The following is a 27,035-nucleotide window of genomic DNA, read 5'->3' on the forward strand; positions in this document are numbered from 1 at the left end:
ATATCTTGTGTTCTTCCCCTGGGAGAAGCAAAAACTTCCTAAACAGTAAATGCTGTGCCAGCATTAATTAGATTGCTGTGGATGCAGGGAGGAGGAGTGGGAGAATGGTCATGGCAGCACACTCTGCTCGGTTGCATTCACCACATTAAGAATCCAAATCCATGGGTTACCCGATTGCTGATTCACTCTGAAATGGATTTCTTTTAAGTTTCCCATTACTGACACTTGCTATAATGCTAACACAGTGTAAGGTATATGTTACAAGATGCATAAAGGTGGAATTCCTGGAGCCTTTGTTTAAATTGCGAAGTAGGAAGTTGGCAAAAGTGGGACAAGGAAGGTGAAGGCAAACAGGGAAACACTGGGGTATCAGGCTGATTAGACACAATGTCATTACTCTGATCAAAGCACACAGAAATCCCCATAGCCCATCTCACTTTAACATGATTAGTGTCATCCCTTATTTGACAAGCCTGCCAGGGAGGTAGAACCAACTGGGGGTGGGAACACTCAGCCACTAATTATTCGTCCTGGATCTGCAGGCCCTCGATATTCTGTTTTTTGGTTGGGTTTTTTTTTTTTGGTGGATACCACTTTGTTTTTGCTCGGTTGACATGTTGCGCTGTACAGTATGTAACAGTCACTGTGCTGGAAACAGATCAGATGTGCTCAGTGCTCAAGGAGCTGCATATCTTGTTTGCGAGGTTAGTTTCCTGGAGTGAGCAGGAATGCACTGCAAAGTAAATTCACTCTTGAGATTTTAGCTCATAACAAACAACAAAGACCACATTGATTGACTACTTTTAAGGTTTCCCAGAAAGAATTCAACACGGGCAGAAATCTCTCTGCAGTATATAGAACAGCAACAAGTTTACTATAAAATCAGCCTGAGGTTGGACTGCAGTCAACGTGTCACAAAATGTGGGCTTGAAATGTATCTTGAACTTCACTTGACTCCCAGAAGATTTGATGTTGAAATGCACAACGGTGAAGGACCAAGTTTTGACCTTGAAAATCGTAGAGTTAATTAAAAATAAGAAAGACAGTGACACACAGACCTTGGACCGTCCCACACATGATGTATTTAGATATTGGGCCTATTAATTAAAAAAACTTGGTCTCAGCTCTGTGGAAAACTTTACTTTGAACGGAATCCTTTTAGGATCCACACTGAATGACATGAAAGAGTTTGTAATTTATACTGAAGACATACAGCACACTGACCTCATGTCTGCACTGAAGGCGTTCTGCAGACGTCCACCCTACGCTGGTCCGTCAGAACAAATAGCTTCCACTTTAATCAATACAGTTGTCTGCACTGGACACACGGGCCTGCCTTTTCACTTACACGGCACACACACTGAACTGAACCCAAAGTGTCTTTTTACGCATCAACTCTATTATTTCCAGTGTACATGCCCGAATGCTTCAACGAAAACACAAAAAAATTACACTTCAGTGAATACATTAATCCTGCATTTGACACAATTTGACATTGTATTTGGACGGCAGCTTGAACAGCTGTCCAAAAAGCTGCAAGTTTCAGCAAAGAGTTGTGTTGTAGCTTTGCTCTCAGCCCACTTCCCACGCATACACCTTTGACATTTTCTGATTGACTGTGCCCCCTGTCTTGACAGTGGCTATTTGAATGGGTTATTGATATGCATGCGGTCATACACGAGGTTAGGAAAGCTGTTCCAGGTTATTTCACTGAAGACACCAACCATGGATGGTAAAAGGAGCTGTATGACCCACAACATAGGACCAAAAACAGGCTGCAGGCTGTAGTCCTTGTTAAATGAAAGCAGAAAGATATCTTACCAACTGGTTTTTAATTTAGTCAGTTTCCTAATAAGCTCCACTGAGTTCACCCTCCAGACAAAATGCTTCTAACTGCATCGGTGAACACAAGAGAGTTGTGCACGATAGGCACTCGGTGTAGACATGGTGTAACAATCAACTCTGGGCTGAAGACATAACTTGAATCCGTCTTGAAAGATAGAAGAACTTATTTAGTCTTGACTGAACAACACTCAGGTCTTTTAAATACGCATTGCTGCACTTTAAAGCATTTAAAACATTATCACCACAGACAAGTCAAATGTTAACGGTGGTCACAAATGCATGCAAGTGTAAAGGAATTGAAAGATTTTAAATGCATCAGTCTAACCTGTGCAGCACACACAGCATGTGGACATCCTGCCTTTGTAAGAAAGGACAAGGTTCTGGGCATTTAAATTCGTCTGTGATAGAATGTGTTCCAAAAGAAGCTGAAATTTAGAGCAGCATATGCTTCTTCAAACACTGATATCACACGACCTTAAAAGCTAATGGAACCATATCTCCTCTTCCCCATCCGAGTGAGCATCCAGTCTTCTTTAGAGTAGCACCACAAAAGCAATTAAGTCGGAGACACTGAGCCGTACTCTGTGTCTTGGAGGGCCTACACTTGATTTAGCCACATTTCAGGTCGAAAGAGGATTACCTGATAAATTACCCACCTTCTCCAAAAAACGGAGAGGGAACAAAAATTGAAACTTTAAGATTAATAGCAGATTTGCGGCATCGTTTTTTTTCTCCTCTGAATTTTCTTCTCGCTAGATCCAGCTAAATTTGCACATGTCCAGGTAAAGTGATGTGACGGTCTGGCTGCGTGATTTGCCCCACTCATCATGAAACACTGTGCAACGGTAACATAGCACGAGCTTTTATACTAAATGAATCCACAGTTTACAGGTAACATTTTACAGAGAAGAGAAAAAATTTTTGCATGTCCCATTCTTAGCCTTGAGATACATTTTTCATTGCCTTCTTTAATAAATGCGAGCAGAATGTAGAGAGAACATTTAAATGGTCATGGTAATTGTGTTAAAAGCTAAAATTATCAGTAACCGTAAAATATGCATTCTTCTCCTTGACACTGAATTGAGTATGTGTGTATGTACATGTGTGTGTGTGTGTGTGTGTGTGTGTGTGTGTCTGTGTGTGTGTGTGTGTGTGTGTGGGTGGGTGTGTGTTTAAGCAAGACATTACTTACCCAGAGGTAGCCTTGAGGTAAGGAGGTACTCGCTGCAGAGAAGCCCAGCAGTGCACAGTGAACAGGATTGTGGAGGGCAGCCTCAAGCTTTAGGAGATAAAATGAAGAATGATTACATATGTATTATCACTCAATATAGGGACCTTACTTCCTTCTCTAAAACACCTTTAAATGACCATAAAACTGGCACCCACATGACACACGTTATAAATGCACGTGCTAATTTCCACAGATTATGCTGAATACCCTCTGACTCTTCTTCTCTACCTTATAACAGATGTCAGACTTAGACCACAAAGTCCTATTATTATATAACCACAGTCTGTTCAATAATAGTTTGCTTTCTGCAACTGGACAAGAATAAAAGTCCAACACCAATAATAAGTCGTTGGAGGAAAACATAAAAGTTGTCGTTCTAGGTTCCTTTAAACAATTTTTCTATGAGTAGATTTGCTTTTATGCCAAGTTTTAATATATATTTTTTTTTTGTCTAGGTTTTAAGGAACAGCTATCCGTTCAATTGTTATATTTATACACTGTATATCGCAATTCTTTTGTTCAGCAACCTTTAAACATTTCTTTCAGCAAACTTTGAAACCCAGAAAATAACACTTTGAAAACTAGGGATGCACAGGCATAAAAGCCTTTCTGTTCCCTTTTTATTTCCAAATGCATAAAAAACTGAGTTTTTGATTATGTGGTTGACGCAGACAGTTTCTGAACCACAATAATTTTCCAAGTCTAAAATTATACACTAAAAAGACGTGGAATCAGTGTGGCTGGAAATGAAGCTGGCCCAAAGCTGAGAACACACAAGGGTTCGAAATACCGAGGTGCTGAACCGAGGAAGTTGTCTGACTATTTGTTATCAATAAAGTAAACGCCAACATCTTACAAAAGGGGGAAAGAAATCTATATCCCTTGAACATATAGCAGATTTGTTAGCCTGAAACTGAGTGATTGAAGTTGACATTTACAGTATGGAGCCCGTGGCTAAGTGCATCAAGCCGCCTGCTCTTCTAACCAGCAGTCCGTCTGTTGGGGAATGATTATTACTTTAGCGTGTGACTGCTGAGGTCGACCATGTGACAAACACAACCGCTAACCGTGGGTCGTCGGGGATGATGGCAGGTTGAGAGTTGGTGGGGTTTGAGAAGGGTAAAAGTGAGTGAAAGTGAAGCGGGTGTCAGCGCTGAGAGCTGCACGTCTTTAGCTGTCGTCCTCCATGGCGACAAGCATCAATCACGGGGAATTTATAGCCACCCCCGGCCAAGCTCCTCCCCCTTTTCTCTCCTGTTTGTAAACACTAAACAAGAAAAGGATACTGGCCAGATCGCTGCTCTCCTCATCTGCACTGCGAGGCTATTCCTCCACCCCCCCCTCCTCCCCGGTGTCTGTCTCCATCTATTCAAATTCACTCCACAGATGCACGGCTCGTCCTCTATCAATCTCTCAGTCCCACTTTCCCATTTCTCTTTCCCATCATTCACGCTTTTTTATGCATGCCTTTTTCCTCTATCTTTGTCTTTTTTTTCCTTCTTTTTTTTTTGTGTGTGTCTCCCTCTCCCCTTCTGCTAGCCCCTGCGTCAAGTGCTGTGAAATGTTTTTTGATAGGTAATTAAGCGGCAGCCATAATAGGTGGCCATATGGAAGCCCTGTGGTTAAGAGAAAGGGAGCAGAGAGACTGGAAAACTGTGGCGGATGGCACGGGCAGTTCAGTGGTGGTGGGATTTTTATCATTCACCTGAGAACGGCGAGCAGCGTTGGCCAATCTTTCCGGGCCTCGATTGCTTTGCATGGTAGCGTACTACAGAGCCAGTCGGGCAGCACAAGTGGGATCTATTCGTGTTAGCGGAGCGGTCCTCTCATGACTTCATAAGGTATTCAAAGGCAGCAATGAGCACTGGGCTCATTCAGATAAAGAGCTGATGGGTAAATGAAGAGGCTTGTTCCTTAATGAGATATCCACCATTTGAGAAATTTGACGCCCACTCTTGTAAAATGATTGCGGGTGTAAAGACGAAATCTCATTTTAGAATATTGTACATGTAATTAGCTGTTTGCTAATGACACCTTATTATGCTTAAAATGTTAAACAGCACTTCTTACATATAGGCCAATTATTTAAATCCTTGCAATCCCGCAATAATTAGCATGGGACAGATTTTCCATATTATCAGGAATAAAACCCTTTATCTGCTGCATGTAGCAACATTTTCTATGAGAATGGTTTACGGGGCCTGAATACACAAGGATACCAAGGCGAAGATAGATTCTATTCCCATTAAAGTGCAGACAGTGACTATGATCAATACAGTAAACCACTGGTCCACTTATTGAACTTCTTTAAACAGCCAATGGAAAGAGCACGGGTGAGCACAACAACAAAGCCTGTGAGATCATTTCCACCTGTGAATGTGCAAATTATATCGACAGGCACAAAGGAAATGTGGGCCTTCAGCAATGACCATATCACTGGCAATCCCAATGCTAATACGGTATCAGTGAGGCCCCATTTAAAAATCGATGGGATCCAAGCTTTCTTGAAGTCTATTGTCAGTCTCGTTTATAGAACAGCCCGTGTATGTGTGTGCGTCTGCAGTGCTGTAGGTGTGAAGCCGAGACGCTGAGGCTGTTCCCCTGTGTGGATGCAGGATGAGAGAGGAAGGTGAGCCTGTAAGCCAGCTGAGGGAGGTTTGATGGAGGACTTGAGGGATATGGGGAGGGAAAGGGAGGAAATGGGCAGGTGAGCTAATTAAAGTGAGATTTGTTGATGTGATGAGAGGGCGGCCTCCCAGCTGCTGGTTACCAATGACCCAATGGTCGACAGAGAGTCCGCCCCACCCATTACCCCAAGAGGGCGCCAGCCCATATGCTGGTTCCAGGTGGTAATAGTTAGCATAGAGGCATCCATTGTTTTTCTGAAAGATAAATTCAAAATGTGTGTAATTACATTACTTTCTTTCAGGACAGAATGGATGGGACCATTCATTGCGACTGTCTTTTATCTACTGTGAACATTTTTGCCTAGTTACTCACTGCTACAGCTCTTGGCTCAGCATGTCACCAGCTTCAACTAGCAGTGGTTCTTGGTGGTGGTCTAATATGACAAGGAGGGCTTTTAATGATTCATGCTGTTAGACTGTCAGAGGACTGTCGCCTTGGTGAGGATGCCTTCTCCAAATCCAATTAATGTTTTCGTTTGTTTGTTTTTTCTACTTCTCAAGGCTACTCAGGTGCGCTGTTTTTCCTTGCAGCAATATTCCTCTGTAAGCAAATCTACTTTCAGATATATGGGGGGTTTACCACACATAAGATTTGTGACAACTGCTATCCCCAAAGGGTCCATGCATCATGTTCACCAGGGGCCTATAATGTTATCAATGATGAGACACGCTGCAGCCAGCATTGCATTGTTTGGCCTCAGCCATGCTTATGTAATACATTCGCTTTATTGGAAAGAGGGCTCTACAGTCACTTATGAAATATTGCCTTATGTGAAACTCCTGACCACACATTTTGGGACTGTTAAAAAAAAAGTGTTTGCAAATACTATATTCTGCACTGTGTAGTCTGCTGAAAATCAAATAACAAATATTATCTCTATAAATGGCATGCGTACGGAGAACTGGGTGCCATATATTAGACTCAGGGAAAGAAACTATGCCTGTACTTTTTTTTTTTTTTCTAATGCCATAGTCACAGTGCCTTCCCCCAATTCCACATTCCAACAATCTTTTACACGCACTAACAAGCACTAATAGAAAACTTCCACTGTTTATTAACTGGTAATTGACTGGTGCTGGCGCTCCCTCCCCACTGCAACCCCACTGCCTAAGGCTACAGGCAGGATAGCCGCAGAATCGCCAGTCAACCTGAAATTACTTACATCCAGAGCACTGCTACAGGTAATGCACACTAAACAAGCTACTAACATGGGAGATTTTGCTCAGGTTATCAAAAAGGCAAGCCAAGGCAACTGACATTTCTTTATTGCTAAAATAAAAACAGATGCTGAGGTTGTTAACCATCCTAATCTGACATTCTATGTCAACATAGTATAGCTCTTCAAGGTATGTCTGCTACGAAGCATGCTTTCTACATCTACCAAGCACTAAAACTTGGTTTTCTTGATTGATTTCTGGTCTTACGCAAAAATCCCCTTCAAACTAATTACTAGATCCACACTGAGCATTTGGAGTGTACTTTAAGTCAGAGAAGAACAAAGTAGGACCCTTCTTACGTACTTACTAATTAGGTACCCATACAAGAAAATGTAAAAAAAAAACAACAACAACTGTTAATCTGCTACTGAAATTTAAAATTAAAGCACAATGAGGAAAATGTTGTCAGGCACACACACAAAAGAGCACACAGGATGTATGAAAAACAGATGGTAGAAGCTGAAGGAAACAAAAGACAAGGTGACGTGTAGCAACTGTTCAGTGAAGATGACTGAAAAAGAAAGGGAGGACCACCAAAGACAAGGTTTCATGTGCATGGGGTGAAAGCAAAAAACAATAGCAATTTTAGCAGTACACTAAAATGAGACCTTTGTTGCAGACTTAACCTTGTCATCAACGATAATCCAATTCTGCAGGTCAGCATAGGGCAAAATGGTCAAAATGCAATCAACCCTTTATCTACAGTGACGAAGTAAATTGACATGACGGCTGAAATTACTTTCTCATTCACGCTTTCATTATTCTCTAAGGAACACTTCGCACTGGTTCCCAACTGGATGCTTGAAATTTCCATTATTCATTCGGGTTTAGCTGTTTCACAGATTCAGTTAATGTAGAAGCTGAGCCAATGCTTTAAGAAAACTTAATTGACACGCTTTATTACCTATGTCTGATGAATTAAAGTCAAACGCTTATTGCTTTACGATGCACACAGTTTCTTTATTTAATATCAAAATCTTCTTAAAGCGCATATTTCCAAATCAACATCCATATATACGGTAACTTTCAAGTGTGTTGCTCAGTGGCCAAAAATTGGATTGTCCCCTTCTGGTTGGAAACCCCTATCTAGGCAGAAGGGTTCCTACCTTATATGGGTAAAATTGACAATCAACACATTAACGTGAGACCCATTCACACCAAATACAGAACAGCATTTCCTGATCTGCTCCGACAGTTAATATTTGGTGTTAACTAGCTAGTTTTTACCAATGTTAGACATCAAAGTTGGAGAGAATGTCTTATTTCGCGGAAGATTTTTTTTCTTCTTATCAGTACACAAAGGAAATATCATACACTTTAAGTAAATTCCGTATCGCGCTTTCTGTGTCCACAAGTACGTAAGGGCACGTTAGGGTCCACATGACGTGAATATTGAGTCCGCTCAAGGGCTCTTGACAAGGTCAGCAATGCACATGCTCAGAATATGTGGATCTATAGTTACAGTATACTACCTACTGCAACCGCTAACATTACAAACACATTATTTGGGGACATGCACACTGTCATGACACGACCATATGGGGATAGCAAAATGTTGTTTGCTCATTATCTATTTTCTAATACATCATAATCTCTAATGAACCTAATACAATAGGACAACAGGATCAAAGCGGAAACTTGCTGTTCATGTTATGATTTCATGAGCTAGATGTCACCCTGTGATTTAAATTCCACCGGCATCTACAAGCAGAGATCAAAGGGGCCAACCACCTGCTGTGCTTGCAGGCCTGCGTTACACCCAGAATATTCAAAGTCATTTGAAGACAATGAGATTAAACCATCTGCACGAGAAGGCTGAGTAGACAGCCTGATTTTTTAACTCTTGATAGGTCTCTATGAGGTCCCATAGAGGTGCTTACGACTTGCAGCTAAACCATATGGCTATCAGCTTATTACTGAAACCAGCTCAGGACATTTCCCTCAATTTAATAACCACTGTCTGTACAGTAACGATTCCCTGTCTCCCCTGGCTATGCCACAGATCATATCAGCAATAAGTGGAATGAAGTTGGAGAGCAGTTTTGCATATCGCTGCTCAGAGCCACAGCCTGACATTGGTAGGACATTACAAACTCATATTCATGACTCGACTGAGATTTTCTTCCTCGTGTCCTTCACCGCTCCTAGCTGAACGATTGCAACATGCCCAACAAATGTGATGCAAATTCGCTGTGTCGCTATGCCCCCCCCCTCCTTCACGCACACACACACGGATCCACACACCCACACCGCTGACTCCTGCGGTCATGGTAGTTCCAACTCTGGATGAAAGCGGTGTACTGCCCCTGCATTAATGGATTCAAAAGAGGACGATGGTCCAAAACTTCTCTGTGTAGTCAATCACTTCCTCCATCTTCCCTTCCCTGTTTTGCCAAGACGGGAGACATCCGCACTGGGCCCGGACAAGCTTTGGATGAGCAATCTTCACCCACCTCAAAGACAGAAACTGACACAACTGTTTGTCAACATGGGGTCCTGGATGAAACCCTGGGCATAAGAATGGACAAGGCTTTCTATAATCCTTAATATCAGATGGCAGAAAACACAGAACAAAGGGGGCCGTGGTGCCAAGCCATGTGGTGGCTGCAGTTAATTTTGCCAGGGAAGCGCTGCACATCAAGGAGCACCTCCCGAATTTGAATCTGCCCCTTACAATCCTTGGATCCTAATTCTATGTCGGCCTGTTTGGCATAACATGAGACAAACACAAATCACAACTGCTTCACAAATACTAATCTGCTTGTTCAAGCACCACATTGCAGGCCCATTGTTTCAATTCTATTTTGATGTTTTAAAATGCTTTAATAGTCTTGGATAGATAGACCCAAGAGTTGGTTTTTCATGACAGAACTGAACAACAACTGAACTTGTGAGTTTCAGCATACAGAAGTTAAATCGAGTGAACACACTTTCTAGATAACATGAAAGCTAAATGGAAAGCTCAGATTTGCATCTACTTTAAAAGAAAGCAGAAGGTAAAGACAACCCGCCCTTAAATCTCTAACAGCGGCCAACAACAATAAATTAAGCAGCATTTAGAGTGGTAGTTGTGCATGTCTTGAAAGCAAGTAGCAGGAAGACTAATTAGCCGAGCAGAGAATAAGGAGGGGAGATATCATTGCAACAGACAGGACTGCTTTGGCACAATAGGAAATCAAAGTGGAGAGAGGGGCTTTCTTCCTTTTCCTTTTGAATTGATGCAGTTTTTGCCTATCGTCCTCTCCACGTTGATGTATAATCACTGAGGAAGAATGTGACCAAATTAGCACATTTAGCAGATCTGCAGGATTTCCCTTCTGGGTACATAATTTGTTCCTGCATGCTATCTTGACAAGTACAGAGTGAGCAGAACCCCAGGGCCAGAGCAGGAGAGCTACTCTCAGGCATTGCTAGAGTGTGTCTATGATTCCCTGTAATTAGTATGTTAACTGTCACGGCAACAGATCAGGTCCTTTGCAAATGACCTCACTGTCAGCCAGTGGGTGTGGCTACCCTTTCTATATATATGTACACACACACACACACACACACACACACACACACACACACACACACACATATACACACGTGCATATATATATATATACAAACATACACACACACAAACAAACATACACACACGCANATGTGCACACACACAAACAAACATACACACACGCAGGCATTGCACTGCCCTCTATTGGCAAGAAGAGTAGCACAAAGCCTGTAACTGCCATGTAAATATTGTGTAAGTTCTAATAAGAAAATTGAACTTACATGCAGTCAAATAATATCTTTGGTACACCGTCGCTGTGACAACCAGACTCAGCAGTTACAAAACCAACTCGATCCTATCATTGCAACACAAATTAAAAATTCCAAATCCTTTTCACTGTCCCTGTTCCAGCTGTTTAGTAAATTAATTAAAAGCTTAGGTACGCAGGATGTAATGATGACATGATTATACTAAAATGCTGGTTGCTAACACAGCCTCTTGGGTATTTGCACTTTTTTTTTTTTTTTCAGTACACCTCTATTCATTTCAATACACACCCATCAGCAACTTAGCTGTCTGCTCTGGCAGCACAACCCGTATTGCTGCGTTGGCCAATAAGTGGCACTGAGAAAAGATGGTACTTCTGGTGAACCCAGCAGTCATCCATTGCTTAATTCCTCTAATATCCCATGTTGTTAATGACATCACTTCTACTTCTTCTAGAAATGTAGAAAAAGATCAGCGTGGCTGAAGTTGTGATAGAATTGAATTGAAATAATTGAAATGTACTTTTTACTTCATTTAAGAACAAAATGTATTTTGGTAAATCTGAATCCATTGTCACAAATGGGGAGCCTTTTGGGTCCATTTTGTTGTTTCAAACATGCTGTAAGAATAAAGATGACTTCACTTGAGAACATGTGGAACACTACAAAGTCAGTATCACCCATTATAAGAATACAAATCTGGATGAGTGCCCGAAAAGCTTTGAACACTTAGAGGTAGTATTCTTTTTTTTTTTTTTTTTCACATGTGCTAATGAAATTTGTGAAAAGCACACTACCATGGCCACCTCCTGTTAGTAACTTTGCACCTGTCAGTTAAGATTTACAGCAGGAATGACCATCCACCAAATCTCCATTTCTGTGAGACTTACATCTTTTTTTTTTGGCTGCAGGATTTAAATTTATTGCAAAGAGAGGCACACAGCCGGCAGCTGCTGCTCTATTCTTGACAGTACCTTCTGACCATTACTTGAGTTCAATAAACCCAACTGCTAATGCTGCTTAGCAGTGGCAGAATAGAGATCCAGATCTACAAAGAAAGACTGACCTCTGCACACTCCTGGTACATTAGCCAAGATGTTGGAAACTGTCACAACTCCCTCAGAGTTGTTCTTTGCGAATGCCAAAGTTTGACTTCTGCCCTGACCTCAGAGAGAGGTCTTCTTCGATCAGGAATGTTAAGCAGTCTGAGACTGTGTGCTGTCACTGCCCCCTGTATTTGTGACAGTGACAAGTTTGGTGTGTCTGGAGTTGGGTTTCGCTGAGCCGAGCCACGGTGACCAGAAGGGCGAAGTCGTATCAGCCCCAGCGACAGGTCTGCTGTGATCCAGCTTCACACAGAGAAATTAGATTGACACTTCCTCCTGCTTTCTTATATTGCGCATGCCAAACGCTTGTCTGCCCTCTTTGAACTCAGAGGATGAGCAGCAGTGGTCTGTTTTTGTGAAGAGAATGGAGGTGCATGTTTACAAAGCCTCTACGAATTAAATTTAGGACCACATGGGGTAAGTTATTTTTCTCCTTTATAAAATAATTGATTGGGAGACATGTCATACTATGTTAAGTCCCTGGACATTGCTTTCTGTGTCTGTCTGCTCTGCTGGGCTGCAGGTGAACCAGGCGTGCAGCCTACCAGTCCTGCTTGCTGATGTGTGACACCCGCAGTGTTCAAAGGTCTGTCCTCCACCAGCAGCTCTCTTTCTCAGCCACTCTCCCAGAGAGGATCCTCTGCACGCCACTCTGCTTGTCCATTGTTCTCTTGGATTATTCAATAAACTCACAATCTGGTTTGTTCGGTTTTGTTTGCTCCTTCACGTTGCTTCCCTTGAGCTGGGGTCGCAACATATTGGGGGCTCATCCAGGATGTTTCAGAATCCATTGTGAATATGCCAGTGCAGAGTGAAGCTTGCAAAAAAAGACCATCAGAGCCATTTTAGACAACATTGGAATGTACTAGCATCTGTTGATTTAATGCTGAAGACAGCAGCTTTTGATTTCAAATACAAACATCAACTCACTCCTCGAAAAAATCGGCATGACACTTAATGTGTGGTGAGCATCTACTGTATGTCTTCGACACCTAAAAAGCAAAATATGAAAAGCAAATAAAAAATAATGCAGGAAACTGTGGTTGTGAATCAAAAAGAGGAGCAAAATATTCCTAACAAGTCCCTTAAATTAAGTAGCTGATGTTTCGTCAGTGGTGGCATATTTGAGCGTAATTTGTAAAAAAAAAGAAGAAAAAAACACGTTGAGGCAAAAACTGAGAAGCACAGCACAGCACTCTCACCATTATTGGCTGTCATCATCATTCATTTGACCATGATAGTCACAGAAAAGCGTGCTGACTGCAGACTATTCTGAAATTTCTAACAAGCAATACACAAAGAAAAAAAAGGGGGTGATCTTGATGAGGATCAGGTCTGAGAGAGAACGATGTGCTCTCTCGAAACAGTCTCAAGCACTTTCACATCCTGCTGTTTGTGTTTTTCTGTTTGCCAAAGGATATTAGTGCAGAGTTAGAAAGGGAGCTGCTACACCCGGGTGGATACGTGATTTCCAACGAGCTTTTAATTCATGCTGTGGCATCTATTCTCAACAAATCAGAGAGGTGGCTGATATCTGCTATTCTGAAAGGTAGCAAACGACCTTCAAGAAAAACAGAGGGAAAGGCATTGTGTAACGTGTCAACTTGATGACTTTACCTTAAAAAAAATTTGAATAAAAAACAGTCTAGAGGGGGAAGTAGAAATAAATCATCAGAAAGGCGTTGCTTGAGGGAAAGGCCACCTTTTCACACTGTCCTTCTCCTTTTTAATCCATATTTCATAACATAGCGTCTCATCTGTGGTGTGTTACACACGCACAGCCTTCACACTGAACCCTTTCATTCATCTTGGCTGTAAGAGCTTTGAGTCATTATGTTCGTAAATCAGTCATTTCCTAGACAATGGTATAAATGTAGCCATGAACACAGTGTATTTGCCACTGCCAGGGATGCCACTCAACAGGCTCATTTTCTTTGCATGTAGTTACTTTCATGTGGTTAGCTGAATGCACGGTGCTGCTCTCTTATCACTCCATCAGCAGGGAAGATGGATGACACAGCGAGTAAGGGGGACATGCACAACATGCCCCAAAAGCACCAGCTATTCCAGTAAACAAGCGCAGACCCCAGTGACCCAGGACAGTGTGGCTTCAACAGATGGCAACGACAGCAACAACCTATAACGCCATTAATGGATTTCAAAGCTAAATTGCCACCCATTCAAAAAAAATGAAAAAGAAAAAAAAAGACAAGCACAAGTAAATAAATACATAGTAATGATCATCTGTGTGATCTATGTAAACTACTGGGGTGTATTAGGGGTGAGATGTGAGCAGGCTTTGCCGTTTTCTGTGCTGAGACACAGAAACTAATCCTCTCAGAAAAAGAGAAAGAAAGCTAACCCTGATGCAGCCCAAACCCCTTTCCAGTTTGTCATTCCGCACTTCAAAGCATACATGATGAAATCCCCCAAGGTATTATAAGAGCTCTGGCATAGCAGCCATCCTCAACCCTGTCCTAGCCTAATGCCTCATAAACGGAGTCTGGAAACGTGTCCCTTTACTATTTCACAAGTCTTTGTAGCCTTGGATCTTTAAGAACATTTTTAGAGTTGCAGAGGAAGAGGTGCTTTCCTACTCGAGGAGATATGAGGCATTTATGAATCATTATGTGGCCAAGGGATTCCTGTCCCCTCACCGTAAAATACTGCAAATATAGAATGCGCATGTACCTCTTTGAGAACGGTTAGACCAGGACAGGAACCGGGCATTGATCTCCCGCAGAGCTTTGCTAAATAAGCTGTTGCAGAGAAATACTGGTGCACAAGAAAATATATGCGTCCTAGATGGAAACAAGTATGTAATTTAAGCCTTTCAGTTCCCAATGCACTATGGGACGCCACTGCGTGCCAGTTGTTAAACAGCTTGCTGAGCTGTCAAATTATTGGCTTTCATAAATACATCTATTATTGGTCTGCGGGCTTCAAACTAACATGGCCCGCCTGACAGAATTGAAAAAATATAGCAGATGAAACTATAAGTCAAATAGAGAGATGAAAGGGAACAGTGGAATGCAGACAAATATAATCACCAGGCTTCAGACAAGATTTTTAGTACAATTATATAAACATCATTCCAGGGTTGAACTATAATTTCATGTAAAGGCTGTAAGTAACAGTTTTTGTTAATAATTGTTGAGCCGAAATATATTATAAGGAAAAATCACTATGGGCACCCTAGACCAGGGTTTAAGGTAACATCTTCAAACTGCTTGTTTTGTCCAACCAGTTGATGAAAATGACATACATCTGTAAAGATACTCATTTTGTATAAAACGTAATTAGCTGAAGTGTGACATTTTTTGTTGGCAAATGACTTGGATAGGTAATCAGATAAAAGAAATTCTTTTAGAACTGGTTAATTTTGGCAAAATTATCAATTTTCAATGTAGGATTTCTTTTAGGGCTGCAAGGTGGAACAGTGGTTAGCACTGTTGCATCGCAGCAAGAAGGTCGCCGGTTCACGTCCTGGTGAGGACACCCAGGATCTTTCTGTGTGGAGTTTGCATGTTCTCCCTGTGCAGCGTGGGTTCTCTCTGGGTTCTCCGGCTTCCTCCCACACAGTCCAAAAACATGTTGAGGTTAATTGGTGATTCTAAATTGTCCGTAGGTGTGAATGTGAGTGTGCTTGGTTGTCTGTCTCTAAGTGTGGCCCTGTGATAGACTGGTGACCTGTCCAGGGTGTCCCCTGCCTTCACCCTAAGTCAGCTGGGATAGACTCCAGCCCCCCATGACCCTAGTGAGGATTAAGCGGTGTATAGACAATGGATGGATTTCTTTTAACATTACATTAAAAAGTTTAGTCAAATTCTGAGCTGATATTTAACTCGTTTATCTGTACTAACTGAAAGCACTGGTTATAATAAAGCCAACATGATGTGCCAACATGCGACCGCTGCAGAATATAGTATTAATTGTTCCATTTAACAGCCAATTCTGCTGTACAGAAGTCTGGTTCAGCTGTTACCCTTTCTGCTATAGTATATCCTATTAATCCCTTAACCCAACCACCTCACACCCTCCCTTTGGGCCAACTGCCAAACCTGCTCCGTTTCATCTTTCAAAATGGCAGAGAGGGCAGTGAAACAGAGCGTGCACTGACTCTTTAAACAACAAGGACCATCAGAATGTGGTTTGTCTATTAACCAAGATAGCACCTGATTCTCAGTGCGAGAGGGAGAGAGAGAGAGAGAGAGAGAGAGAGAGAGAGAGAGAGAGAGAGGGGAAAAGAATGAAAGAGATAAATTGAGAGCAGTCAGTCCGCCCCCGCTGTTCGCACTCAGCAGACTTGTGATAAGGTTTATCTCCGGTGCCTAACGAGTTCGTCCAGTCACCCTCTCCAGCTCCCACTGAGTGGACCGGGGTGCACGGAGCTGCTCACAGCCAGCAGTGGCTCCAGCTCCCTTAGGTGACCTGTGCGTGTTGTTCATGCTACGCTGCTTTAAAACTTTATTTTTGTAGGAAATGGCTTTGGCCCCTTTGGCCACATCTCTTTTAATCTGGGATTTCTTTTTTTTTTTTTTTTCTCCTTTGCCTCCTTTTCTTCATCCTTTCTACTCACTGTAACTCAGACTGCCAAGAGAAGCTGCAAGAGCCGGAGAAAGAGCTGCGGAGCTTTGGCACAGAGAGGCGTGTGTGTCCCAGAGGCAGCGGCTGAGGCAAAGATGGAGACACAGAGAGGGAGAGGGGGGCTGCCGCGGAGTTAAGCCCCTAATCACAGTCTGCTCTGCATGAAGGACTTAAAGTCACTCCATTTAATGCTACCTTTTCTTTAGTCAAAAAAAGGGAAAGAAATACTATTGCCTACCTCTTCAGCTTTCGGATACCTAGACCCTCATTCCTATTGCACACCCATTCTTGAGATGCATAAAAGTGCAAAGCTACAGTACAAATATACCAAACCACATACATAAAGTCAGGGAGCATAATACTTGCACACACAGCAACGCAAAAACGTGCCCACTTTTTGTACGTAAAAAACATGCATGCTCATTTTTGTTATTCTCAGGTAATAAAGCCACACGAAACAATTTCATGGCAAATCACATTTCTGATTGACATGCCACATCCTTCGCTTGGCACGCTCAGGTGCTTCATTTGTTTGCGTGTGAAGAGGGGAATATGAGCAGATCCTCTGAGACTGTAGGGTCTCGCCGGCTCAAAATATATTAATTGACTTGGCTCGGCTTCCAGTCAGGTGTAACACGCTTTTGCAGAGAATTCTGGAACGTCATCAAGATCTGTTGGGAAATTCCCTCCTACACTTCTTTGCACTTCCAGCTATTGTTTCCCTTCACCTTCGTCTCTCATTCACGCGGCCGGCCGACAATGAGTTTGGGTATAGGTCTTAATCTAATGCTGGAACATTGATTTATGCTTGGGTGTCCCACAGCCATTAAGATAATTGCATGATCACTTTATAACATCCTCCCCTGGTGGCCGTGGTAATGTGGCTCCCCCCACCACCCAACTTGCTCAGTAGGAGCCATAACCACATTATGGTTATAGAAAATGTGGTTGGAAATATCATCTTTCTGCCTTTGCAAATTGATTTCAGACCACTTCCGCTGACTTCTAAAACCCTTTAAGTCTATCTCTCACCTGTGCTGACCACTTGATCTATTGGAGGCTTCTAGGTCTTAACAGCTTGTATTGATCGAAATTCTTCAGCCAGCAACCTGAAGAAATGCTCTTGTGTCACCTTGTAATTCCAATACTCTATGTATTTCTGAGTGAGATCATCACAGAGACGGTGTATTTTTATCTGTTAGGTCAAGACAAGTGGGCTTTGATTGCATTCGATGGGAAATGACTGTGTAAAATGGCACTATGATCTCTTTTGACAAAATCTTTATTAAAATAAAGATTCTGCCACCACCGCGGACTAATGGCTGCTTCAGAGGAGTTAACGTCAATGAAAGTCAGATTGCTTTGACAGATTGTTTGATCCAAAGGGAGGCTCTTTGCTTCCAGAATATAAACACTACCAGTTTAGAAACATTGAACACATCAAAGTATTTGCAGAAAAAAAAAGTACAATTGCCGAGCTCAGAAGGAGGCAGCGATTTAAAACTTGAAACTGACAACAGCAGTAAGACGATCGAGCTGGAAATGTTACTTGTTCTGCTGTTTATTCTTCAATATTTCATATCAGTCATTATTAATTTCAGTATTAGTATTATTGTTGCACATCCAATTAAATTAAACTGAGACGGAGAGAGTCTTAAAAAGCAGAATTCTTTCATCTACTAGTATGCTAAGTGCTTCACAACAGAGAGACACACTTTCGTTCCATGTTATTTTAGCATTTTTTCTTCAGCTTATTTGCATTCAAAGTATTTCATTTGTTTTTGCATTTCATCCATTAATTATGGTAAGACTGTAAAGTTGCCATCCATGCTGCGACCAGACAGCATTAGTAAATATGGCAGTATGTACCAGGAGATGTTAAATCCCTCCACTGTCAGAAGGTTTGGCAAAGCGTTTGCACACAGATACATAGATACTCCGTTAAAGTTCTTTACTAACATGCGACAAAAAAAGGAGCAGGATTGCTTTTTGCTATATTGATTTTTTTATTTTCCTTATTGTTGCCAATTTAGGTATTTGATTTCCTATATTAATGACAAACTGATGTTACTATCTAGTTAATTTATACATAAGGGCACGTCTTTATTGTACCTAAAAGAATTATTCTATCAACACATATAATAAATGTATGTGTCGGTATTGCAATGTAAAATGACATATACTGTAGTTGCTAAGGTCCAGTTTGCAGAGATTGTTTGACAGAAGATCTGTACTAACTGTGAATCAGTGTCCTGCAAACCTGAGAGTAATTAGATACGGTTGTATTCCACAACAGATAAGTGATTTTTAACACATAAGCAAAGCTTTTTGGGGCATTCGATCTTAAATCATTCTTTTTTAGAACAATTTCTGCTCAACAATTTGCCTCAAAATTCCACAACACAAAATAAAGATATCTCTAAAGATAAATGTGGAACTTTTGTTTGATGTATTAATTACCATTTGACATAATTTGATTTCAAAACTGACCAGTTACTAATTTTAGCACATTTTTATGCACATTGAAATTAGAGGCTAAAATAAAAGCCTGAAATTTTCACTGTTATTTCTCATCATGTCATTGATTCAGATTCTGCAACATTAGACAAATACTCCAAATAATCTCTGATAATGGGTGAATGAGCTGAAATATGAAAAAAATCTGTCATGCAAAGTCCCATCTTTAAGCTCAGGAAAACTTAAAATTGAAAAGTCAACTGGTGATATTTTCCATATTCGGTTGCATGTCACAATAATACAAACCTAAACATAGAGAAAGCTTTTAATATGGAACACTTGATCACACAAGTCAATTCCGTTTATCTTTTATATGTGTTTGAGCAGGTATAACAAGTTGTACCTTAAAAACTAAAAACTAAAATAAGTATTGTTAGATAGTCTGATCCAAGTAGAACAGAGTTTTGAAATTTAAAAATGGCTCTCGAAATATAAGTAAGAAAAAGCATTTTTAATCATAATCATTTTGAAATACAAGACTATACTGTAGTTTTCAGTCACTTTGGACAACACATACTTAGCTCAATACATTATGATAAGAAATAATGGTGAACATTTCCAACTTTTATCTGTAATAGTCCCCGAGGTACTGTCTTCCAAACATTGCTTCAGATTTCCATGTGCAAAATAGTTCTGAAAGTGAGTTTTTTTTTTTAAACACCCCATAAAATACTTACTGTACCAGTCTAATATTTCACAGATACCACTGTTTTAGTCATAACTTCTGTGTTTTTTAAATTCTCTATTTATTCATATCAGTCCTTTGTTTTGTTTTTTTTTTATCTCGCACAGGTTCAGAGTTGTAACTACATGTTGATCGAGACTAAATCATCGTCGCCTAATTATAAAGTTATGTGCTCATGAGAAAAATGCAGTCACAGACATATATCATTTGAACTGGTCCCAACAGAAGTTGCGCTGTGCATCAACTTAATGGTTCTGTCATTTGGAGACATCAAACTTCGAGTGGTAATGATAACTGCTGATTCCATTGACCCTGACTGCTGTTCATTCCCTCTGTTCTACACCTACCTCTATTTTTTAAAGCCAGTAGTTTGCAGGTATGAAGTAGGCTGAAAGCTTTCATGTAATTTAAGAAGTGTTAAAAGTTGTTACTCTGAAACTACAGAAAAGTTGAGCATGATTTTCTTTCTTTCTTTTTTAAAGTATGTTCATATTGGATTCAAGTTAATCATATTTAGATCTTTGACATTTCCGAACGTAGGTTAAAACCTGTTCCCTTTAGGAATACATTTTGGTCTTGTAGTGATGGCAGCAGATTTACCTTTCTCTCTGGTGACTTTGCAGCAAAGACAGGCATGTGACAGGAAAGCAGCGGATACCAAAAAGAGGCTATCATCTTCCCGTCGTCTTCTCCGCACAACCAGCCAGGTGAATTCTCGTCTCCTGAAATAGAAAAAAAGGACACCTTCTTACAGAGGTCATAGCAACTTGATGTTTTGTTTACCGTCTTGTCTCATTTATTGCCAGCATGCATCTCACCCTCACAGCTGAGCCAAGCTGTAAACTCTCTTTCAAGCTATGTCAAACCATGCAAAATAATCAGAAAGACATTTCCCAACCTCAGGTATGTAATATGAATGGTGTTATTAGCATGTGAATGTTATAATCAGCCAGAGGCTTATTCCCTGTTGTAGGAGGCGAGGCCAGGTGCTGCCAACACAGGGCCTCAACAGTGATTAAACCTGCACTTAATCAACAGTGAGCGTCTGTCCCAGCAGGAAAAATGCAACTGCTGGATTTCGGTTATAATAATGGATTTGCTTGCTGTATGCACCTTCTCTGCGCTCACAGCTCTGAACCTTACAACAGGTGCACCCCTGACAAGTCACTGGGCAAATCTGCCAAAGTACTCCCATTATGTAATTGTGTAATCATCAATTTCAATTTATAGAAACTAAATTGTGCATGAAATTTACCAGGTTGCTAAAATTTCCTTCCTAGTTTATTTGCATACATTACTTTGGAATAAGCTACATTTTACTTGTAGTTTGCCTCCCGACATTGGTCAGAGATACACACAACCATATGCAACAGTTTAAAAAGTTAATTGCAGAGATTATCTGATAGGAGTATTGTCTCTTTCAGGAGTGTATTTCAGCTCTTTTAACTTTGCTATGCAAATTACCACCGTACACGTAACAATACTCTCCTGTGATGACAGTTTGCAAACAGGGAATCTCAATGGAATGAAATCGTTGCCACATTCAAAGCTTGAGTAGATCTGAATAAAGAAAAAAAAACATGTTTATTCAAAAAAAGAAGCCGGCAAGAATGATCAAGGACAGGAATGAACAGCATTGCATAAATGCTTTGTGTCTTTTCGTATTCCTCAATGACTTTTATCTTGTGTCTGTGTTTGTTTGTGGTTAGGTTTTTCACATTTCCTTTATTCAGTCTTTTGAGCTTGACAGACTTTTACTTCCTACCATTCTACAACAGTAGATACAGTACGTCAGAAAGTATTCAGACCCTTTCACTTTTTGCCACCTTTTCAGTGCTGTGAATTAAGTCTAAAATGGATAAAACTGACCTTTTCCCCCATCGAATAACACTCAATGACCCATGATGACAAAATGAAAACCACTTATTCATTTTTTTTGCAAGGTTATTTAAGAATAAATACATTTCTCCCTTACAAAACTATCCAGGCCCTCATAATAACACTTTGTAGAAGCCTCTTTGGCATCTAGACTCCTTGTCTGCTTGGATAAGTCTTTTATACTCTTTGCATACCTGGATTGTAAACTTGAATTTGGGAAAATCAACCCATTTGTTCTGACAGATCTTATGAATTTTGTCTGAGATTTGTCAGCACTGCTGTGGGTGTATACTTTGGTTCACTGTCATGCTAATAGGTCAATTGTCGCCCCAATCTTAGGTCTCATTAACTTTTCGATTCAGATTTTCTGTTAAGACTTCTTGGTGTTTGACTGCATTCATCCTTCCCTCAGCTTTTACTCGTCTTTCTGTCCCTCCCACTGAGAATCAACCCAACAGCATGATGCTGCCACCACCGTGTTTCACAAAAGGGATGGCTTCAGTCAGATGATGAGCATTCAGACATCGCACTCAGAGTACTGCCCACAGTTTTCATCTGACCTGACCAGATAATCTTTTCTTTCATGTTCTCAGAGTCTTTTAATTGAAGTTAGACAAACTCAAAGTGGACTATCGTGTGTCTTACTTGGTGTGGTTTCCGTCTACCTGCTCAACAACGAAGGCCTGATTGATGGAGTGCTGCTGAGATGAATGTTCTTTTCGAAGGTCCTCTTATCTGGGCTGAGAACCTCTGGAGGTTTATGAGAGTACCTATTGGGTCCCTGGTTACCTCTCTGACCAAGGACCTAATTGCTCAGTAACTTAGTTTGGCAGACATTTAATACAATGAGATTCAACTTTGTCATTTCACAGAGTACAACTAAATAGAGTCTTCGTATATTCCAGCTTCTTTCTTACATTTTACTATTATTATTCAGACCACTGTGCTCCAGGAAAACACTCAAAGCTTTAGAAATGATTCATCCTCTTTCTCTGATCTATGCCTCACCACAGTTTCATCATGGCGGTCTACAGTGCATGCAGTGTAAATTGTGGGATCCTATAGACACAGGCGCCTTTTTAAACAATGTCATTCAGTTCTCTCTGAACAATTTTTAGACACATCAGAGGGTCTGAATGTTTTTGTAAGTGAGTTTAATACATTTGCAAAGAAAAAAAAATGTAAAAAAAAATATTTCTTCAGTTATTTCTTTCATGATGGCTGACCTGTTGATTGACGGGGGAAATGACAGTAAAAATAATTCAAATTTAAATTTGCAGTAAACATTCAAAAAGTGAAGGGGTCTGAATACTTTCTTGGGTGAACAAATCTCAAAACATCTGCAAATATAACAGGAACTATCGGCATGGTTACATTAATCTAAATATATGGGGAAAATCTATGAAGCTTGCAATTTTTACACAAGTTAAAATGTACATATTGTTTATGTTTCTCTGTCCAATCCCTGCACTTTTAAAACAATACAACTGAATAATTCATACATATGTCAAATTAGACCTTTTAAGATGTAATAAAATAATATTTTAAAAGTTTACAGTGCCATTTTACCCAACTATTTATTCTGACGATCCTTTATCTATGGGAGACACATGTTGACCAATTCAAGCAAGATTCGCTCATTCAACCAGTTCATCTCTCCCCAAACAAAGTGAATCCAACAGTCATGCTATGAACAAGGTGACTCTGAAGAGTGGGGCAGTTTTAAATCATTTTATTACTTATATTTACAGTCATCCCAAATTTTGGGAGTGTTCTAAAATAATTAATTTTTGAGGGTGGTTGGCCTGCGTTCTGACTATCCCTCAGCAAACCCCTGCAAGGATACAAGGAGGTGTGAGGTCACTTATTAAAAGACTTTAATTGAGGGCAGTTTGCTGCAGGTGGAGCAGCAAGTCCTGTGGTTTCCTTTACCCTGGAGTAATTATCAACTTTCTTCAACTAATTATTAGATTAGCATAAGTAATGTTCCATTTGGGTATACCGACTTCTTTTACTAAATTCATCAGTCGGTAAAAATGAAAAGACAGATACGCAGCGAGAGATAACGAAGGAGAATGAATAAGATCGAGACGCGCACAAAAGGACAGAGAGAGAAAGTGGTTGCGAAAGAACACAAATTAGCCTTAACCTTCAGTCTTTGCCATGTAGTAATGAAGATGAATAACGGTGAACAGATGATAAGCACAGGCCTAAATTGAAAACGGCATCAAATAGGGACACGCAGGCCACTAACCTCACACATGCTCTGTCTCTCTCACACCCACAGCTACACACTTTCTCATTTGTGGCTTTATTTTGCATCAGCTGAACCTCTAAACACAGGAAAACATGACAATCAATAACTGTTGCTACACTGCATTGCTACTGTACATCAGAGGGATTATTTTATCTGTGGACACATCACTTTCACGGTAATTTGGCGAATGTAAAAAGGCAGGCTTTGGAAAGTAGCACTCAAATGCAGATAATGACCACAAAAAGAACTGCAAGCTGATCTTTTCCTTCAGATCACGACATATCAATAAAACACAAATTGAACTATAACTGTACAAAAATAGATATGTTAGTAAGAGAGCTGCATTTCCTATGTTTGTTGAGTTTCTTTTGTGCGTTCCCGGGTAAAGCACGCTGCAATTTGTGTCTCATGTTAGATTCACATCATGTTGAATTTACCATAAATAGGACTTAGAAACTAGGACAAAAAAAAACAGTCATGTAAGCCTTCTAATCGCAATTACGAGTAGTGGCCAAGGACGCGCGACTTACTGTGTCTTCCAATGTGTCTCAATTAGATTCAAACTGCGCGAATGTGTCGACACTGCCAGCAAACTGCAGCAAAGCCACTAATGCCAGCAGTCCGATATAATAAAAATCAAAACTGTGAGTTGTATTGCTGTTATACAATGAACTGGTTATTTTTGCGTGTGGGTGGTCATTTAGGAAAATGTAGAAGCCTGGAATCCACACATGCAGCTGAGTGTAAAACCAATTTGCAAATGATGAGGCCTCTCTTGCCAAGAAATGCGTGTTTAAAATCGCACACTCACACACACAAAGTCTATCAAAACATTAAAAAAAACATAGTATTCATTGCCTGTGGTGTTCATTCATAAGCACCTGTGTCAATACAAAATGTCTCAGTATAATTGGTAATTCCCTGTAGGAAAATAGCAAAAAAATAAAAAATAAAAATGTGCACATGCCACTTGGATAAACATCTAAAACAGATTTTAAAAAATAAATAAATCCCATAAACTCATTTGATACGTACAAGACAGCATTAAATCAAAACTGACTTTTGGAAATATGATAAAGCTACCTCAGTATGCCGAAGTAAAAGTTCCCTGAAAAGCACACAGATCACACTAATGATATATTTTCAACTTTGTTTCACCCCCATACAAAAAAAAAACGATCAGAAAACACTAACAGAGCAGCCTTAGACTCTCTTTGGTCTTTTCTTCATGCTGGCATCGGAGGCAAGCAACATTAAATGTGTTAAAACTTGTGATAAACTAGCAACGTTGCAATCACGTATACGTTTAGGCAGTCCAAGCCCCATACTATTTAATATTTATTATTTGCATTGATGAATGGGTAAAAAGGTCAAGTGCATCATTTGGGCTTACTGTAACACAGAAACTAAAATGTAGAATCACTACATTCTGCAGAATGAACTGGAAACTGCAAAACAGAAAGAGAGTTACTGAGATGAAGTAAAATGTAGCTGTATTTTTATTTTTTTTGCAAATGCTCACACACCACCAGCCTTGTTTGACCATTAGCTCCCCTACAGGGACGGATTCTGCAGGAAGGCGCCTAGATGGAAAGTGATGCATGTTGGGGCACATCTTAAAGCTGGAGTGTCGGAATTTTACATATAAATGAACATCTGCTGCATTCAAGCCCTTGCCAAATGAGTTGACACAATGCTGGTCCAGCCTATCAGCACCAGGTAAATTGCTTAGGACTTGCACAGTTTTAAATCTTGTATCTGTGGTAACATTCCCACACCGGTGCACCTGTAGTGATGAATTTTATGTAAACCAGCAACGATTGGCAGCGATAGGCTACAGCAGCTAAGAACATGGCCGAGTCTATGGCTGGAAAACCTAGTCTAAGATATGTCTCTGATTCTCTAGATAGAAAAAAGATCTTGGTGTGCAGAGTTCAGTCTTTAAAAGACAGTGACTGATAGCAAAGCATATGTCATAAGCACATCTGTAATTACTCTCTCTGCCAAAAGGGGGAGACAAGAGTTCTGCACTGCAGGTTTAAATTAAACAGGCTTGGATGTAATAGTTCCATTAGCATGTGCTTAGTTCAGTGACTGCAGGTGGCCAATTGTTCTCCTTTGCAGAGGAAGCTAGCACCTGTTTGGGCAGCGAGTGCACTCATCACCTCAGGGTAAACCACAACAAAGTCAAATACACAGCTCCCCTCCTATTGATACAGTGGAGTTTCATACAAATCTAATTTCTATTTTTAGCATCTAATAAGATTGAAGTATTACATCTTTTCTGGATCTACAGTTGCCGCATGAATGCATTGCAAGGCGGACTGCTGATTAGTGAGTCCCACTGTGATACAGTTTGTTTATTTAACCATGGTGTTAATTAAACACAATCTACATGAATGATGAGACTTTGCAAGCGAAAGGTTAAGGTGAGTTCTAGCTACTGCGCACTCAGTCCCAGTTACTGTACAATAACTACATGTAACAACATCATTTGTAAAGTTGCTGTGTCGGAATACTAAGCAGAGAGATTTCGTTTCTCAGTTTCTTTATTCCAATCATGCTTTTGTTTCAAGTCTTTTGCTGATGAAGATTAATTTGCAGAGCATGGCGCTCTATCAACCCTGGTGACACAAAGGGCAAAGATATAGACTAATTAAATACACCAGTGCAATTGATATTTCCCATGGATCAATGCAAGTGTGGGATCTGTTAATTAAATCCGTGATAATGTTTACTCATCATAAACATTTCCCATGTTTGAGCACAGCAAGACAGGGAGATAATCTTTGCTGTCTGACAGATTAATTGTAGAGCCAACATAAAATTCCCCCAACGAATGCATTTTTTTTTTTTTTTTGAGTGGAAGATCTTCTTCTTTGAATGCTTATACAAGAAGTGTTCAAAAGAAATCTTTAAAGCTTCTTTTTTCAGTGAAAGTACTTCCACAGCACAAAATAAAAAGACAACGGATACATGTAAGGTATAGTTAATGTTATTTGCGCTGATGCAAAGACTTCAGTCACCATTCATTAGCCCACCCTGGACTAATGAAAGTCTCCCATGCAGTAGGGCGGATTTTGTATTCTACCCCCTTGCTAGTCTCCTGTGCGGTATACATCAGCATGGCATAGGTTATCACACAGTGGATTAAGAAGGCGTGTCAGAGTGTGTGCCAGAACCTCCAAGCCGCACTCCACTCATCTATTGATCCACGTACGAGGGAAAAAGCGAGAGACCGGCACACTTAGCAGTGTAACCG

General features: G+C 40.5%; 1 protein-coding gene across 1 annotated transcript in view; it reads right to left on the reverse strand.

Annotated features, from left to right (window-relative positions):
- Positions 1-27,035, reverse strand: part of arhgef10la (Rho guanine nucleotide exchange factor (GEF) 10-like a) — a 110,813-nt gene that overhangs the window by 21,366 nt on the left and 62,412 nt on the right. The window contains exons 20-21 of the mRNA XM_008306919.1: positions 20,239-20,360; positions 3,038-3,124 (exon numbers count right to left, since the gene is read on the reverse strand). Coding sequence (XP_008305141.1) covers positions 3,038-3,124; positions 20,239-20,360 — 209 coding nt within the window. The remainder of the gene's footprint in view (positions 1-3,037; positions 3,125-20,238; positions 20,361-27,035) is intronic.

This window comes from Stegastes partitus, unplaced genomic scaffold, assembly GCF_000690725.1.
Source record: "Stegastes partitus isolate 25-593 unplaced genomic scaffold, Stegastes_partitus-1.0.2 Scaffold49, whole genome shotgun sequence".
Taxonomy (NCBI): Eukaryota; Metazoa; Chordata; class Actinopteri; family Pomacentridae; genus Stegastes; species Stegastes partitus.